The sequence below is a fragment of the Carcharodon carcharias genome, chromosome 32 (genome assembly GCF_017639515.1).
Source record: "Carcharodon carcharias isolate sCarCar2 chromosome 32, sCarCar2.pri, whole genome shotgun sequence".
Classification (NCBI taxonomy): Eukaryota; Metazoa; Chordata; class Chondrichthyes; order Lamniformes; family Lamnidae; genus Carcharodon; species Carcharodon carcharias.
The window spans coordinates 24,391,931-24,409,807 of record NC_054498.1 but is presented as its reverse complement, the minus strand read 5'-3'; the positions used below and the strand labels follow the sequence as shown (position 1 = coordinate 24,409,807).

Sequence of the window (17,877 nt, the reverse complement as noted above, 5' to 3'; positions counted from 1 at the left end):
TTTTACATTATCAGCTTGCTGCCTGTTTGACCTTGTTTTCTCCTCTCAGCCCTGGTGCCCTGCATGATAAGTCATGCCCTTTCACTCAGTTGGGTGGGGGGTCTCAATTTTAAAACAATTAATGTCTCCAGTTTTAATTATTTAAATCATTCCACTACATTGCACTTTGTTTTCATCTTATTCTCGACAATTTGGTTCGAAAATGGACCTGGATCTTTGTGTTGAATTTTTTTTACTCTATTCTGTTTTCCTTCCCATTCCTGCACTCCTCTAGAGTGGGATTCCCTGAGCAATTAAGAGGGACCAGGATCTATTTGATTAGCAGGACAATCTTGAAGGGGCTGAATGATCTATTCCCGTTCCTTCGTGCCCTTCATTTTTTTCGTGGCGTCATTAAGCTTTCACACAGTTTTACATGATGTCTGTACCTTAAGCTTACTACAACCATTACATTCTAACTAAGGAATGGATACGTTTCAATCATCATTTGATGTGTACTCCTTTTAAAATGTGAGAGATGTTTGAAATATAGTTCCTATTTTTAAATTACTAAAATCCATCTGCTAGCCTTTTGGTCTGTCTGGGTATGAGTGCGTAACGGCCAGGTTTACTGTTGACTCACTTGAAAACGGCATAAAGTGGGACTAGTATATGTACGAAATAATCCTGATAGATTACTATTTTAATCCAATGGTAAATCAATTTGCATGATAAGTTAAATTGTAGCTCCCAAGTATTAAACTGAACAGTTGAGTATGTGATATGAAGTTATATCCTTTTATAGAAATATAGTATAACCAACACAAACTTTCAAAATAGAAAACGTGATCATTATTCTATATCAATGTATTCAGTGAATCTAAAACCAGAGTTTACTTGCCTTTGTAGCTTAATTTTTTTGTGTGTTCTTTAAATGCTGCAGTCAGTTAGAGAAGCCAGGTCTGCCACATATCTACCACTGTTTAAATCTAAACGGGCTGATGAGTATGAAACCTTTGAAACCACAAAATTTACACAACACTGAAGCAGAGGATTAACGTGGTTCCCTAAAAGTAAATTCTGTGCTGATGTTTGAAGTACTTTAATTCTAGGATAGCCTCCTCGGGCTGTTGAAATGGAGCTAAAAAAAAAGGTTCAAACGAATAAAGTCAAGACTCAAACTGGTTTCAACTTAACCTTTTGACAACAAGCCTGTTAATGCATGAAGAAGCAGTCAGTTTCACACGGAATCATATACAGCTTGAAACACGAGAAGTAATTGGAGAAAGTTAAAATTTTATTTTAAGTGAACTGATGAGTCATGTAAAAATACAGCTAACTGGTCCTATCAGGGGTTGGAAATTAATTCAGGATTTATACCTATTTGTAGCCAAGTAGTGATGAACACTAGTTATATTTGATAACAATCTGACAAGTAACAAAACTTTTTTTTGTAAATTGCACGCAGTGAATGTACACTGATTACATTTAAATCTTGCAAGTATTGTTTTTCGAAACTAAAGTAGTTCAGGAGCATAGCTACCTGAGAGATAGGGCTAGGACTGGAAGTGAGATGATATACTTTGCATATTACAGCAATGGTGCAGATTGGGTAAAGAACCTTTGCAGACAAACAAGATAGATATGAACATTAGAAGCCACTCATGGAGCCAGTATATATTTGCCAATTAATCAATAAAATGTATAATTGGTGAGCAGGCATTACATCCATCCGGGTCTCACTGTTGTATAGTACTAATCTTTATTAACCTTTTAATGTGTTGTGATCGCAACAGTGCAGAGAATGCAACTATTAATACAAAAACAAAATACTGTGGATGCTGGAAATCAGAAATAAAACAAAATGCTGGAAATTCTCAGCACCGCTATTTATCCCTGAATTACCATCACTATAATGCATCAATTGGGGGACCTTGCTGTGCTCGAATAGGTTACCTACAGAACAGCTGTGACGGCACTTCAAAAGAAATTAATTAGCTGTAAAGTGCTGTGGATGTCCTGAGGATGTGAAGAGGGCTATATAAATATCTGTCAAATGTAGCGGTGTGTTGCAGATCACTTGGGATCCTGAATTGCCGCAGCAACATGCACACTTTAGTCTGGAGATACGGAAATTAATAGTGGAGGCTCCAAATTTCTTCCCGTCACATATCTGACCAGAAATCTCTTCTCTTATTGGCTGCCATGGGTGTGTGTTGGAAGGATTTGCATGTTGATAATCAACTTGTTTGACTGCATTATGAATGCACCTTAATTGGGCATCTCTGGCACAGGACTTGAACCCAGAGCCAGATGCACTACCTATTTCACCACAGGATCTCTTCCTCTTGGCACATGTAAGAGCCTGGATTGTCGTTAGTGACAACTAACATATGTCTCATCTCCTGAAGCAGTAGTGCTAAAGATCAGGATACAAAATGACCCAGTTACCCTTCCATCCAGGGAAAAGTGCACCCTGAATAAAACAAAATAAAAATACATCAAAAAAGGATTGGTTAATAGTCCATATCTCAGTGAGAAAATATATTGTGTGATGATATACCATACCACCCAACAAAATTATATTCAATTCCTGGCTAATGCTGAGTTGTTGGGGGAGCACAGAAAGGTTTAACGACATTTTACTGAGGTACCAAAGAAGAGTCAGGATCTCCCGGTTTAATATGCACTGCAGCAGCCAACGTCCAGAAGATGGTACTCAACTCTGCTTTTCAAATAATATTTGCAAGGGGCTGATCTCTGGGAGTGAGTTCTACAAGAAGGCAAGGCAGTGCTTGACATGTAAATGTCTGCAGTCTTTCTGAGCTTCTTAATTGCCACATTCTTCCACACCACAATTCCGTCATGGTTTGTTATGTGTATCTTTTTGGGATTTTTGGATCTTTTTGCTGACCTGAGGTTGGAATTCCATCTGAATTCAGCCACTAGAAGCTTCATTAAAAGCTTGTGTGTGGCAGCCTGCTAGCTTATGTGCCAAAGCACAATCTGGTGGGGTGCTGAGAGATACTAGGTAGCAAGATTCTAGACTCTGTCACAAACCTACATGAGTTAACTGATCCCTGAAGGGCTGGAAGATAGGAGTGCTATAATTAGCCTGAAGAGCTTGTGCTAAACAGGGAGAAAGACACTTCTCACAGCAGGTCAGACTCAGAGACAGAGGAGTGACATGAAGATTGCTGGTGTAACTATGCCACACCACGAATCACCAGCTTCAGGGTACCAGGGTAAATAGTTCGGGTGGAAGGGGGGAGGGAATAAATGCCACATCGTCCTTCATTTGCTATGCACAAGATGCATTGACAGAATTTAATTTACAGAATTCTACCAAAAGAAGGTGATTGTGGTCATCCTAATGGAAGTGATATGTGACTCTTGCCTCTTCCTGATGGTATCACAGGCCCATTGCCCTTGTGCCTGTTTCTTGGTACAGCTATCCAAGTAACCCCACTCTCCTGCTTTTTCCCCATAGCCCTGCATTTTTTCCCTTCGGTTATTTATCCAATTCCCTTTTGAAAGTTACTATCGAATCTACTTCCACCTCCTTTCCAGGTTGTACATTCCAGATCACAAAACAATTTCCTCATGTCGCCTCTAGTTCTTTCACTAATCATCTTAAATCTGTGTCTTCTGGTTACTCATCCTTCTGCTACTGGAAACTGTTTCACCTTATATACACTATCAAAACTCTTCATCATTTTGAACACCTCTATCAAATCTCCTAACCTCTACTCTAAGAAGAAGAAATGTCATCTTTTCTAGTGTCTCCACGTAGTGGTGGTGAGCTTTTTAAACCACTGCAGTCCCTGTGGTGCAGGTACACCCACAGTGCTGTTAGGAAGGGAGTTCCAGGATTTTGACCCAGCAACAGTGAAGGAACGGCGATATATTTCCAAGTCAGGATGATGTGTGGTTTTGAGGGGAACTTCCAGGTGGTGGTGTTCCCATCTATCTGCTGCCCTTGTCCTGCTAGGTGGTAGAGGTCACGGGTTTGGAATGTGCTGTCCAAAGTGATCGTGTTTCTTCTGTAGGGGTCAATTTTCTGCTTTGTTTAGTTGTATTAAGTTGACCTTCCAACTCCCGATACCTGCTACCTTAGTAGCTGTTCAGGATAAAAGCGGAAAACACTCTGGCCAAGGGAGCTAAGAATAGCCAGTACCGTTGGCAGTCTAACAGTTAACACCAGAGAGTTTGACGCGTGGATTTAACTGATATCTAAGTCACAACGAGGACTGCACCGAATAAACTGTTCTGTTCACATTCATCCAATAAACCATGAAGACCTCTTAAAATCTGAAAATAAGAACATTGTCCCCTAAAACTTCTGGTTAAATCTTTCATAGAGCAATACGACAATGATTATGCAGTCGTTAGATTGATGTACCATGCTGTTCATTCGATGCTCTTTATCTGCTAATCTTTCAATCACCTGGCGTACTTTTTAATGTCTAGTATGTGTGCCCACTTTCTAACATGAAATACTTTCTAAAAATTCAACTGGTCCTTTAACCGTGTCATCGGAGGTGGTACCAAATATCGGACTAACCTGAACCAGCCTAAGCTGAACAAAGACAGGAAGGAATGAGCTTGTTAGGAGGCTGCAATCCGCCTCTCGGATGAAGGGGTGTGGAGGAGCTTCGTTAAAAGGGTTGGTTACACCAGTCCTAATGCTACGGTCAACCTGCTACCCTCCAAGGTGCTGTGGGGAGGGGTCCCATCACTAAAACCCCCGGGAGGGGGTGGGGGTAGGGGTGGGGAAGGGGAGTTGGTGAAAGATTTGCTTCGGATTGCTTTAGAGTGAATTCCAGTCAAGTGGAACGATTTGTTGTACTTGCCGCAGAACCTGAAAGGAAAACCTGCAAAGAGTAAGAGGGAGAGAAACGTGGAGGAAGGGGTGGGGGGAAGGCGGATTTAAGAAATTCTTATCGACCACCACCACAATTACCTCAAAACCTTCATTTCTCAATTGAGGTCCCTTCAGTGGGAAACCAACCCAGCCAACAACTAGACAGCATCAACGGCTGGGATTTAGTTTCTCGGAATTTTTGTAACGCCCGTTCTCTCTCTCTCTAATGACCATTGCCTCTCCGAATAGGATGATGCTGCTGCCTGGCGGCTGGGGTCATGCTCCATTCCTGCCGGTTCCTGTTTCTCTGACTGCTCCCCTCAAGTCAACGGGAGATTTGTTTACAAGCCCACTTGGACCCATTCAGTACAAATGCTAAATACAGCGGGGGCTGGAAATCTGAAATCAAAACTGCTAGAAAAAAAATTCAGCAGGTCTGGCAGCATCTGTGGTGAAATAAACAGAGTTAATGTTTCAGGTCTAACACTCAGTCCACCTGTAACTCTGTGTTTGTTGTTACTTCACTCACTGGTTTGTTTTCTGCCCAGCGAAAACATGTTGTGAAAATGCATCACGAATATTTAGCAGTTTGAAATAAAACATCTGTCCCGAACCCTTCGACCAACAACACCCAGCTACTCCCATACCTCAAACTATAAATATATTCAACTCGTAATTCCATATGAACAAGGTGGGAACCAGGATTCGATTTTCTACTAAACAGGCGATACAGCCATATCAATACAGTGGCTACAAGAGCAGGTCAGAGGCTAGGAATCCTGGGAAGAGTAACTCACCTCCTGACTCCCCAAAGCCTGTCCACCATCTACAAGACTTCTACCACCAAGAAGGACAGCAGCAACATGGGAACAGTACTACCTGCATGTTACCCTCCAAGCCACTCACCATCCTGACTTGGAAATATATCACTGTCACTGGGTCAAAACCCTGGAACTCCCTTCCTAATAGCACTGTGGGTGTACCTACACCACATGGACAGCAGCGGTTCAAGAAGGCAGCTCACCACCACCTTCTCAAGGGCTGTGCTATGACAGTTGGGAAATAAATACTGACCTTGCCAGTAACAGCCACATGAATAGAAGACTTGCGTTTACATAGCACATTTCACAACCACTGGACATCAAAGTGCTTTACTGTCCATTGTCCTTTTAAAGTACAAACCCTGTTGTAATGTAGAAAACACAGCAACCGATTTGCGCACAGCAAGCTCCCACAAACAGCAATGTGATAATGACCAGATAATATTATTTTTGTGATGTTGATTGAGGGATAAATATTGGCCAGGACACTGGGGAGAACTCCCATGGGAGTGCCATGGGATCTTTTACATCCACCCGAGCAGGCAGATGGGGCCTTGGTTTAACATTTCACCTGAAAGATAGCATCTCTGACAGTGCAGCACTCCCTCAGTACTGCACTGGAGTAAAGCCTTGATTTTTGTACTCAAGCCTCTGGAGTGGGACTTGAACCTGGAAACTTGTGACTGAGAACTGAGTGTGCCACCAGCTGTGCCATGTTGAAATGAATGACTCAAGTTCCAAAAGTGACAAAATACTTCATTAGCTGTAAATCAACCTGGCATGTCTTGAGGTCTGGAAAGCACTATATAAACAAAATACTAGCTTAAAAACTCAAATTTAAGAATGTGTTGTGCCTTTTTTTGAACTTGACAAAAGTGTGGGGGACAATAGTTCCCTGGTGCGTTCTCCATGGCACACCTCAGCCAATTAGAGTTGACTTGCCAACCATTCAACACCCTTTTCCCATGCAGTATCAATTGTTACTCCCTTTGAAATTTGGCATTCTTGCATCTCTCCTGATGAGTACAAGACATTTCCATAGGTACACAGGACCTAGGGGCAGGAGTAGGCCATTCAGTCTTTCAAGCCTGCTCTGCTATTCAATAAGATCATGACTGATCTGTTTCTGACCTCAACTCCATTTTGTCACCTGCCCCCAGCCCCCATAATCCTTTTCAGCCGCATATCTCTATTTTCAGCAATATTTAGTTTCAGAATGATAAGAATTACCAAAGAAGGGAGCAAATGGTTTATCAAATTAATGCAGTAATTTTCTAAAAACAGAAACTGTTACTTATCCTCCAATTGAAATAGACACGAATTAACCACACTTTAAACTTGGAAAAGACTTTTACTGTTACTTTTAACTTATGTTTAACAACATTATCTATGTTTAGACAGTAAATTGACTCAGGTTCCCTAGGTCAGTTTCCTATTATGGGATGGACTGAAAATGATTAATCATGAATATTAATAATGAATCATGATGAAAATGAATAATAATGGTTTGACTTTGAACTGTTGGAGTTGGAGTGTCTGAAATCCTTCCCCACTCTCCAGCCTCTGTATTGAATGGACAGGGGGGGGGGGCGTAGGGAGTCTCACAAAGGATTCCATCCCGAGGGATTAGGGAGGTGGGAAATGAGGGGTTAAATCATGGTGGGAGAAGAGTTTGGAGGGAAGATTTTTTTTTGGGGGGTGGTGTTTAATGATAGACACTGGCCTAAAAGTTAAAGAACAAGTAAAAATGAAATCCCTTGTTAAAATAACACCAAGGATTTCATTGATAGATGCATTTGAGGGAAGATGGGAGTGTAGATGGGGCATAAAGGGACAGAAGGGTATTTGGTTAGGGCTGCATGAAAAGGGGGGGGAGGCTGGTGTGGAGCATTTGTTGGCATCTTTCGGCTGACTGGTCTGAAAAATCTATATATTCAATGTGTTCACTCACTGGACAGCAATTTCTAAACTCTCTATATAAATATTACCCAGGCAGAAAGCCTCTCGAGGGCCAGATGTTGATAGAATATATTCGGAAGATTCGGCGGGACAGTACAGGTGTTTGCACAGTGCGATTTACCTCTCTGTTCCCAGTCCTGGCAGCCCAGAGGAGCACAGGACAAATGGTCACGGCACACAAGGAGGCCATTCGGCCCGCCGTGTCCATGCTAGCCCTCTGACAGAGCTCCTCAGCTCGTCCCACTTTCCCCGTGCGCCTGCAATTTACTTTTTCAGGTAATTCTGAATGACATCAGCGATTTCTTAACTGATTAACGGTCCGAAATTGGGATTTTGAGCTAATCCAGTGTTGAAGTTAAGCCAGAAAAACGGGGTTTTGGTTTAACTGGGTTATCTATAGAGGCTCCAATTCAATGGAACCTACCCAACTCTTAAGGAGCATTCATATTCATAGGAAAGTAAACATCCCTTCTTCACTCAGTTTCTCCTGGAATCTCACTAATCCTCCCTCTCTCCACCACATTCACTTTTTCTTTCCCTCCCTCTCCAGTGTATTTCTGTGATGTGTACCCCCTCCCACCGCCCCCCCCCACCCCCCTTCCCACCACCCCCCCCCCACCCCCCGCCGGGTTGTTTAGTGTCGGTATACGCACCGTTACAGTCAGCGGTGGTGGCTGAGCCGAGTCAGCGCCGCCCATTGGTGCCGTCAGCTGGCGGGCTATAAAAAGGGGGCGGTGGAATGAAGCGGTGAGACAGGGCTGGAGTAACCGGGAGAAGCTTTAGCACCGACAGAGACTGAGAGAGAGAGAGAGAGAGAGAGAGATCGCTCAGCATGTCAACATATTCCATCCACAGGATGGGGCATCTCAGCTTCCTAGCTTACCTGGCTGTGTTCTCCTACCTGTCTGTCACCGCCTCAGTCAGCCTGGATCTCACTGAACTCAGAAACAAAGTTTCCAAGATTAAAGTCAACCCCAGGGGGAATCTGTGGGCCACAGGTGAGAGAGAGGCAGGCACCTTTTGTGTATATGTCTGTGCATGGTTGTGTGTGACTGTGTGTGTATGAGTGAGACTGTATGTGGATATGTATGTGTGTGTGTGTATGTACATATTTTGTGTGTGTGTATGAGTGGCACTGTGTGTGAGCGAGATTGTATGTGTGTATGAGAGAGAGACTGTGTGTACGTGTTTTACGTGTGTATGAGACTGTGTGTATGTATGGATTTGTGTGTATATGTATTTATGTATGTGTGTGAGAGAGACTGTATGTGCCTATGTATGTGTGTATGACTGACATTGTGAGTGAAACTGTATATGTGTTGTGTGTGTGTGTGAGAGAAAGAGAGACTGTGTGTGTGTATGTGTATGTGCTGTGTGTGTGTGTATGTATGTGTTGTGTGTGTACTCTCATTGTGCCCAAGGTCTCAGAGACTCCAGAAGGGATTCTCCTTGAGTGTGTAACTGTATCTGGCTGGGGTGGCATTAGATGGTGGTGAGTATAGTCATAGTCAATGTTAAGGACAACATCTGCTTACAACAAAAAGTATTTTACTAGATATTGATGCTTGAAATATGCTGAGGTGGGGTGGAATTGGATATGATTTCAAACATTGGCAGTACAAAAATCAAGATTAGGATTGCTTTAAGGATTTTGTAAATGTAGACACGTTTATTTCAATTAATATTAAAATCAGTTTGAAAACAATTTTTCACTGGTGACTTTTCATCTGACTCACAACCTTGTCTCCTCATTCGTTTGTCTCCGTCGCTGCCCGTTCATTTCCCCTTTCCCTGGAAGTTTCCTCGGGCCTCATTCTCTCGGTGAAATCGATCATGAATGAAAGTTGCTGTTCAGTGTAGATGGATGGTAAGGCTGGTGAATGGAGGATGTACCTGATAGTGCCAACATTATTCTGTCTGCCATAAACCAGCCTGGGGTTTGAATGCCTGACTCTGAAAAGATCATGGCAAGGAAGCACTGGATGTGGTTTTCAAAGAGGAATTGGAGAATGTTTTGAAGATTAAAATAAATTGCAAGGGTATGGGGGACTAGATGGGGCAATGAGACTAGGCGAGTTACTCTGACAGATAGTACAGACATGTGGGCCGAATGGTCGTCTCTGTGCTGTAGCCATTCAATGACAACACTCCAAATGTGTGTTGGGGGAAACAATTCATCTTGTGTGCAGTTAGCAACAGGGTTGTAGATGTTCTTTTTGTTGTTCTTTAGGGCACTTCATGGGCAAGAAGAGCCTGTTGGATTATCCAGATGGGCATGATGGTACCATGGCAAGACTTCCCCTGAACTCCCCTGAAGGTGCCAAGGACCTTAGGAACCTGTTAACCCAGAAGATGCTGGATGCTGCCCTAGCTCAAGAGGCAGAGGGAAGGCGACTGAGATACAACTCTGTCACTGAGGTAAAGCAGCAAATATTAAGATTTGTCAAAATCAATGGGGTGGGTCAGGGGGAATGTCGGATAGGAAAACATGAGCGACCACTCTAATCTACCTCACCTGTTACCTATCTCCAGTTCAATGTGTTTTTTAGAACTAATATTTTGTTTTTCTCTGTATAAGTCTCACCTACTGTCCAAATTCCCACATTGTTACACCACATTGCATCTTCAGAAATCTCTAAGCATTCCCTTAAATTTTGTGCTCTTATATTCTTATAATCCCTATCTCCACTGCCCCTGCTCTATTTAATCTCCTTCAGAAACACTCAGTGACTAATCCGATCCATTCAATCTTCTTCAGAAATACCCAGTGACTGTCCCAACCCATTCAATTTCCTTCAGTGACACTTATTGACTGACCCAACCCATTCAATCCCCTTCAGAGACACTCAGTGACTGACCCAATATCCATTCAATCCCCTTCAGAAATATCCAGTGATGGACCCATTCAATCCCCCTCAGAGACACTCAGTGACTGACTCAACCCATTCAATCCCCTTCAGAAATACCCAGTGACGGACCCATTCAATCTCCTTCAGAGACACTCAGTGACTGACCCAACCCATTCAATCTTCATTGAACCTCCTCCACAGACAGTCAACAAACCCATTGAATCTTGACCATGAGTTTTAATGTCTTCCCTAACTATATAAAGAATCACAGGTTGAACATCAAATACACCCGCTTACCTGGACACACTTCGCGGAACCACAGATGTGTTTGATAAATGGATGCAAAAACACTCGTCCTCAGGTCTGTCCTGTAGACCCAACACGGAAACTAAAGTCGCAACTTATGGCCACAGGGATGAGTTTAAAATGTTCAATGAAACAAAAAGCGGTGCCGGTATATTTAAGGTGCTTGGGATAATTCTCACTGTTTTCATTCAAAAAAAAGCAGAAAGCTCATCTTAATTGTCAAACATGACCTATTGATATATTGACTGGGTACGTTACAAGGAGGGTACTGTCCATTATACACTGTACACCGCTTTGTCCCCGCACATTGTACATAGCGGTACGGGTAGATTGTAACTTGTATCTATTTCCTTTTTTCCCCCCCCCAGGGAACAGGGTTAATAATGAAGATTATCGAGAGATATGTTAAAAATAGCGAGAAGTGACGAACATCCTGAACCTTAAGGAAAATCAGCACTTGTAAAAAGTGAGCGACGTGGCTGAAGTGTTTGCGGATTGTATTTGGAATGAACGAATGGTGAATGTGGACATTATATTGTAACAATGGTGTATTCACGTCACCTATATTTTATGTATTTATTGTTACTGTACAATTGTCTTATCGACATATTAAAGAGGTGGCAAGGATTATTCTATATTTTTCTGACTTTTTGCATTGTTATACCACTTTTAATGTAACCAGAAAGTTATTTGTGGCGAATAAAGAATATATTGTTTAAGCAACTAGTATTTCCAGTTTAATCCCAAGAAGATGTGCTGGCGAATAGGGTGTGCAGCAAGAGACTGGCTTTCTATTTCATTAATGATCTCCTCCCTTTACATAGCTCTCCCTGAGGCTCATCGACTTGGGACTGAGGTCTCAGCTCATGACACTCAGGATGGATGCTGGGGGAGTTGGGGAGGAGGGTGGCAGTTATGTAGCCCATGCCCTATGCTCTCTTCCACGCTGGTTGGTATTTCACTGACACATTTGCGCTGCCATAATTTATAGTATTCTTCCTCCAACAGCTCAGCTTCACACTGTGAGCCCAATATGACGCTTCTCCAGTTAAAAGCAAAATACTGCGGGTGCTGGAAATCTGAAATAAAAACTGCCATAAATGCTGCCAGACCTGCTGAGTTTTCCCAGCATTTCCTGTTTTCATTTCCGGTCTCCAACATCCACAGTATTTGGCTTTTATTTTAGCTCAGGTCCTGTTTTGTTTCCTCATTTATTCTCTGACGGGAATGTGGGCGTCATTGGCAAGGCCAGCATTTGTTGCCCATCCCTATTGGCTTGCTTGGCAATTTAAGAGTCAGTCACATTGCTGTGGGTCAGGAGGCACATGTAGATAAGGATGGCAGATTTCAGCCGGTAGGGTTTTTTTAAATGACAAAAAATGAACCATTACTGAGACAGGCTTTCAATGCTAGATTTTGTTAATTGAATTTAAACTCCACAGCTGCCATGGTGAGATTTGATCCCATGTCCCCAGCACATACAACCTAAAATAACTAACCCATGATATTACCATTACACCACCATTGCCCTAAGCACAAGGAAAGAGAAACCTCCCTTCTCCCTTTTTACTTCACGTTTCTATTGTAATCCAGGACTCTTTCTCTAGGATCGAGAAGACTGAGGGATGACCTAAGACAGATCTTTAAATTATGAAAGGATTTTCTCGGGCAGGCATGGAGGACATCTTCCCATTTCTGTGGGTAGGGAGAGACCAAAAATCGGGGTCATAAATATGGTTTTTGTGACAAATATATCCAATTGGGAATTCAGGAGAAACCTCTTTTCTCAGAGCATCATGAGAATGTGTTAATAGAAGGATATGCAGGTAGAGTTGATAAAGTACGGTGGGAGGAGGCTTGTGTGGGGCATAAACACTGGCAATGACCAGTGGAGCTAAACAACCTGATTCAGTGGTGCACAATTCCATTTAACTCTATGTTGCTGCTCTCACCCATTCCACACACATAACACACACTCACACATAACACACACTCACACAAACACACACCCACACAAACACACACACATCCCACACACAAACACCCCACACACAAACACACACACACCCCAGACAAACACAGCACCACACAAACACACACACCCCACACAAAGACACACACACACACACCCACACAAACACACACACCCCACACAAAGACACACACACACCCCACACAAAGACACACACACACATACCCACACAAACCACAAACACACACCGCTCACACAAACACACAAACATACCCACACACACCCCCACACAAACATACACACACACCCCACATAAACACACACACACCCCACAGAAACACACACACATCCACACACAAAATACACACCCCCACACAAACACACACCCACACAAAGACACACACCCACACATACACAGCCCCACACAAACACACACACGCCCCTCCCCACATAAACACACAAACACACAAACACACACACCACCCCACACAAACATGCCCCCACACAAACACACACACCCATCCTCACACCTACACACATACACACCCTCACACATGCATGCACACACATACACACATGCACACATCCACAAACACACACATGTGTGCACTCACATGCACCCGCCATCTTTGGCTGAGAGGGCAATCGGCTCTGAGGCCTTCCACAAATGTTGTTCTACACTCCAACACTATGAGGTGTGTCATTTGCTCGGGTAATTATCTCTTTTTGTTTATGTTGATTTGCAGCCTCTCCACCCAACCTTTGGCATTAAAATCCAGATCTGAAATTCTCCGTATTGGGAGGTGCAGATACAAATCCACCTCCAACCTTAAGGTACCTTTATCCCCATCACAGGCTATATATTTAGACTAGGCAAAGACAGATTCTAGGGGAGTTGTATGGAAAGCAACGTTACATCCCAGGTTTGCTTCAACTTAAACAGATGTGGTGCAGTTAGTCCAAATTCAACAATAATACTATATGTGGATACAATCACCACAAGTAGCTCATATAATGGTACAAACTGGAATAGTTCCACTCTCATCTTTGAGTCAGATGGCCATGGGTTCAAATCCCACACCAGGGTTTAACTAACTAATGCTTCAGTGCTGCACTGTCAGAGGTGGCTGTCCCTCACATGAGATGTAAATTCAAGGCTTTGTTCACTACTTCAGGAGGGCATGAAAAATCCCAGAACACTTCCTCAGAGCCAAGTGCAGAGGTATCCTGGCCAATATTTATTCCTCAAGCAGCATCAACAGTAACTGGGTGAATATCTCTTTTGCTGTTAGTGGGATTTTTAAAAGTTCATTTATGGGATGTGGGTGTCACTGGCTGGGCCATCATTTATTGCCCATGCCTAATTGCCCTCGAGAAGGTAGTGATGAGCTGCCTTCTTGAACTGCTGCAGTCCAGGTGGTGTAGGTACACCCACAGTGCAGTTAGGGAGGGACTTCCAGCATTTTGGCCCAGCGACAGTGTGCATGCTGTGTGCATGTTGGCAGCTGCGATTGCCTACAAAACAGCAGTGGCTGCACTCCAGGAGTTGTAATGTGCTTTGGGATGGCCTGAGGATATGAAAGGCACAATTATAAGGCAATAGTAAGGCAAGTCATTTCTTCTTAAGAATTGTTAAATGTGCAACTAGTACAATATATATAGTACAGTAAAACAAATACCAATACAACTAACAGGTAATGATATAAAAGAAACATATGACCCATTAAAAAAATGATGAAAATATATATAGATTGTATAATATTCTTTTAATTATCTGTCAAAATTAACCTGGTAATACTTAAATCAAAATCCTATATGAGATCCTACTTCACAAAAATCGATTCACTTTTCTGTCTGACGTGGTAAGTGTGATATAGCATTCTTCCAGATCCCACATAAAATCAATCAGCCATCAGCTCCAGCATCATGTGGCATCTTGAGACACCAATGGAAAAGAAACATTGGAATGACAAGGAAATAAAGGGAAAGAAATTCACTGCATTAAAGAAATAAACATCAAAAATTGATCTGTAAATTTAAAAGAGTAATTTCATGTCAGGGTATGAGGGTATGAGCTGCTATCTTGAGGTTAAAGGGATCTTTGATTGGATTACTCATTGTAAACCACAGGTATATATCTATTATTGTCTAGGTACAATTTCTTGTTAATTTACACTGGTATTGACCCAACTCATAGGAGCTACAGTTCTTTTCACTTCTTTTCTGTCAATTAGAGTCAATCTGAGGATATAACTTACATTAAAAAGTTTTTGTGGAGCAGAATATTTTTGTTCCTTTGAAATTATATTTTTAGTTAACATTTTTCGATGAAGACTGCTCAAACCTCACCTAGCTTTTACAGCTGTTTACCTCTTTAGCCTAGGCTTTGTAACCAGGTGTCTAAGACCACTTACAGGTGTATAAAAGTTATTTTAATAAGTGTCAGTTGTGGTTCTGTCGATAGCCTCCAAGTCAGAAGGCTCAAACCCACCAGATAATTGGGATCAAAAATCTTGGTTGATGCTCCAGTTTGATGTGATGTGTTGTGTTGCCAGACATGCTGCATTTTGGATGAAATATTATGCTGAGTTCCAATAAGATCCCATGGTTCTAGTTCAAAGAGCAGCAGCATTCTCCCTGATGTCCTGGTTTACATTTAACCCTCACTCATTATCACTGAAACAGATTATCTGCTCATTGTTACATTGTTTTCTTGTGGTAGCTTGTTCTGTACAAATTGGCTACTACGTTTTCTACATTACAACTTTAGAAGTATTTAATTGGCTGTGAAGCATATTGAGACATCCTAAGGTGCTACATAAATGCAAATTATTACTGTATAGGTAGTTAATCTCCAAATGATCCAACAACTGATATCAATGCATAAAATAAAGTTTGATCCATGCTGCCCATATCCTAACTCACACCAAGTCCCTTATACTCATTGACTCACATTGGTTCCTGGTCTCGCAATGCCTCAATTTAAAAATTCTCTCTGTGGCCTCTCTCCTCCCTGTCTGTGTAATTCCCTCCAGTGCCACAGCCCTCTGAGATATTTGCACTCATAAATTCTGGCCTTTTGCATGTCCCTGATTTGAACTGCTCCATCATGTGAGTATGCATTCAGCTTCCTCTGTTCTAAACTGTGCAATTCCCTTCTTAAACCTCTCCAGCTCTCTACCTAAGACACTCCTTAAACAATATCAAAAATAGCTGGAAAAACTCAACAGGTCTGACAGCATCTGCGGAGAGGAACACAGTTAACATTTCGAGTCTGTATGACTCTTCATCAGAACTGAGGAGATATAGAAATGAGGTGAAATATAAGCTGGTTGAGGGGGGTGGGACAGGTAGAGCTGGATAGAGGGCCAGTGATAGGTGGAGACAAAGAAGAGATTGCCAAAGATGTCATAGACAAAAGGACAAAGGGGTGTTGACAGTGGTGATATTATCTAAGGTATGTGCTAATGGTGATGTTAAAGGTAGCAAGCAGGACAAACAAGTGGCAGATGGCCCTAGTGCGGGTGGGGAGGGGGGAAGGGATCGAAATGGGCTAAAAGTTGGAGATAAAACGATAGATTTAAAAACAGGGGGAAAAGAAAAATATATTTTAAAAATATAAATTATTGGAAAAACGGGGATCGGAAAGGGGGTGGGGATGCAGGAGAGAGTTCATGACCTGAAGTTGTTGAACTCAATGTTAAGTCCAGAAGGCTGTAAAGTGCCTAGTCGGAAGATGAGGTGCTGTTCCTCCAGTTTGCGTTGAGCTTCACTGGAACAATGCAGCAAGCCAAGGACGTACATGTGGGCTTGAGAGCTCCTTAAAGCCTACCTCTTTGACCAAGCTTTTGGTCGCCTGTTGCAATATCTTCTTATGTGGCTTGATCTCAAATTTTGTCTGATAATCCTCCTGTGAAGCACATTACAGGCACTATAAAAATGCAGCTGCTTTTTGTTGTTATGTAACAATGCAATTGGGGGAAATGATGGTGTGGTGGTAATATCACTGGACTTGTAATCCACAGGTCCAGCTAATGCTTTGAGGGCATGGGTTCAAATCCCACCAAGGCAGCTGGTGGAATGTAAAGAATTCAATTAATAAAACCTATCTGGTTCACTAATGTCCTTCAGGGAAGCAAATCTGCTGTTCTCAACCAATCTGGCCTATGTGTGACTCCAGACCCACAGCAATGGGTCTGCCCTCTGAAATGGTCTAGCAAGCCACTCAATTCAAGGGCAATTAGGGATGGACAACAAATGCTGGCATTGCCAGTGACACCCACATCCTGTGAAAAAATAAAAAACCTCTGACTAAGATTTAGACTGTTCATTACCAGGACAAATTTACCCTACAGAACTTACCTACTGTCCTGCTCACCCTCATTTTTACTCATTTACCGCCCTGTTGCTATAAGCCTTGTTTTTATTCCAATGCTTTTCGTTTCTTCAGCTTCACCCAACACAAACTTCAAATTGCTTGTTAGCTAATTTTTAGCACATTTAGGATTGTTCAACAAGTGCTGTGTAATTGGAGAATCACACCTAGCCTTAGACATTATGTTCTGAATTTTGGAAGCATGGGCTGGTTTAGTATGGTCAGTGCTCTGCCTATTTCCATCAGACAAAAATATAAATGCACAAATTAGGAGCAGGCGAGGCTGCGGTCCCATTGAGCCTGTCCTGTCATTCATCGACATATTAAAGAGGTGGCAAGGACTATTCTATATTTTTCTGACGTTTTTGCATTGTTATACCACTTTTAATGTAACCAGAAAGTTATTTGTGGCAAATAAAGAATAAATGTTTAAGCAACTAGTATTTCCAGTTTAATCCCAAGAAGATGTGCTGGCGAATAGGGTGTGCAGCAAGAGACTGGCTTTCTATTTCATTAATGATCTCCTCCCTTTACATAGCTCTCCCTGAGGCTCATCGACTTGGGGCTGAGGTCTCAGTTCATGCCTCTCAGGGTGGATGCTGGGGGAGTTGGGATGGGGGGTGGCAGTTATGTAGCCCATGCCCTCTGCTCTCTTCCACGCTGGTTGGTGTTTCACTGACACGCTGCGCTGCCATAATTTATAGTATTCTTCCTCCAATAGCTCAGCTTCACACTGTGAGCCCAATATGACG

The 17,877-nt window shown here is 42.4% G+C and overlaps 1 protein-coding gene across 1 annotated transcript; it reads left to right on the top strand.

Annotated features, from left to right (window-relative positions):
• Positions 1 to 8,455: 8,455 nt before the first annotated feature.
• On the top strand, positions 8,456 to 11,203 carry nmba (neuromedin Ba). Its single transcript, XM_041178375.1, has 3 exons — positions 8,456 to 8,621; positions 9,854 to 10,041; positions 11,147 to 11,203. Exons 1-3 carry the CDS (start codon positions 8,456 to 8,458, stop codon positions 11,201 to 11,203), a joined length of 411 nt encoding a protein of 136 aa, XP_041034309.1.
• Positions 11,204 to 17,877: the final 6,674 nt, after the last annotated feature.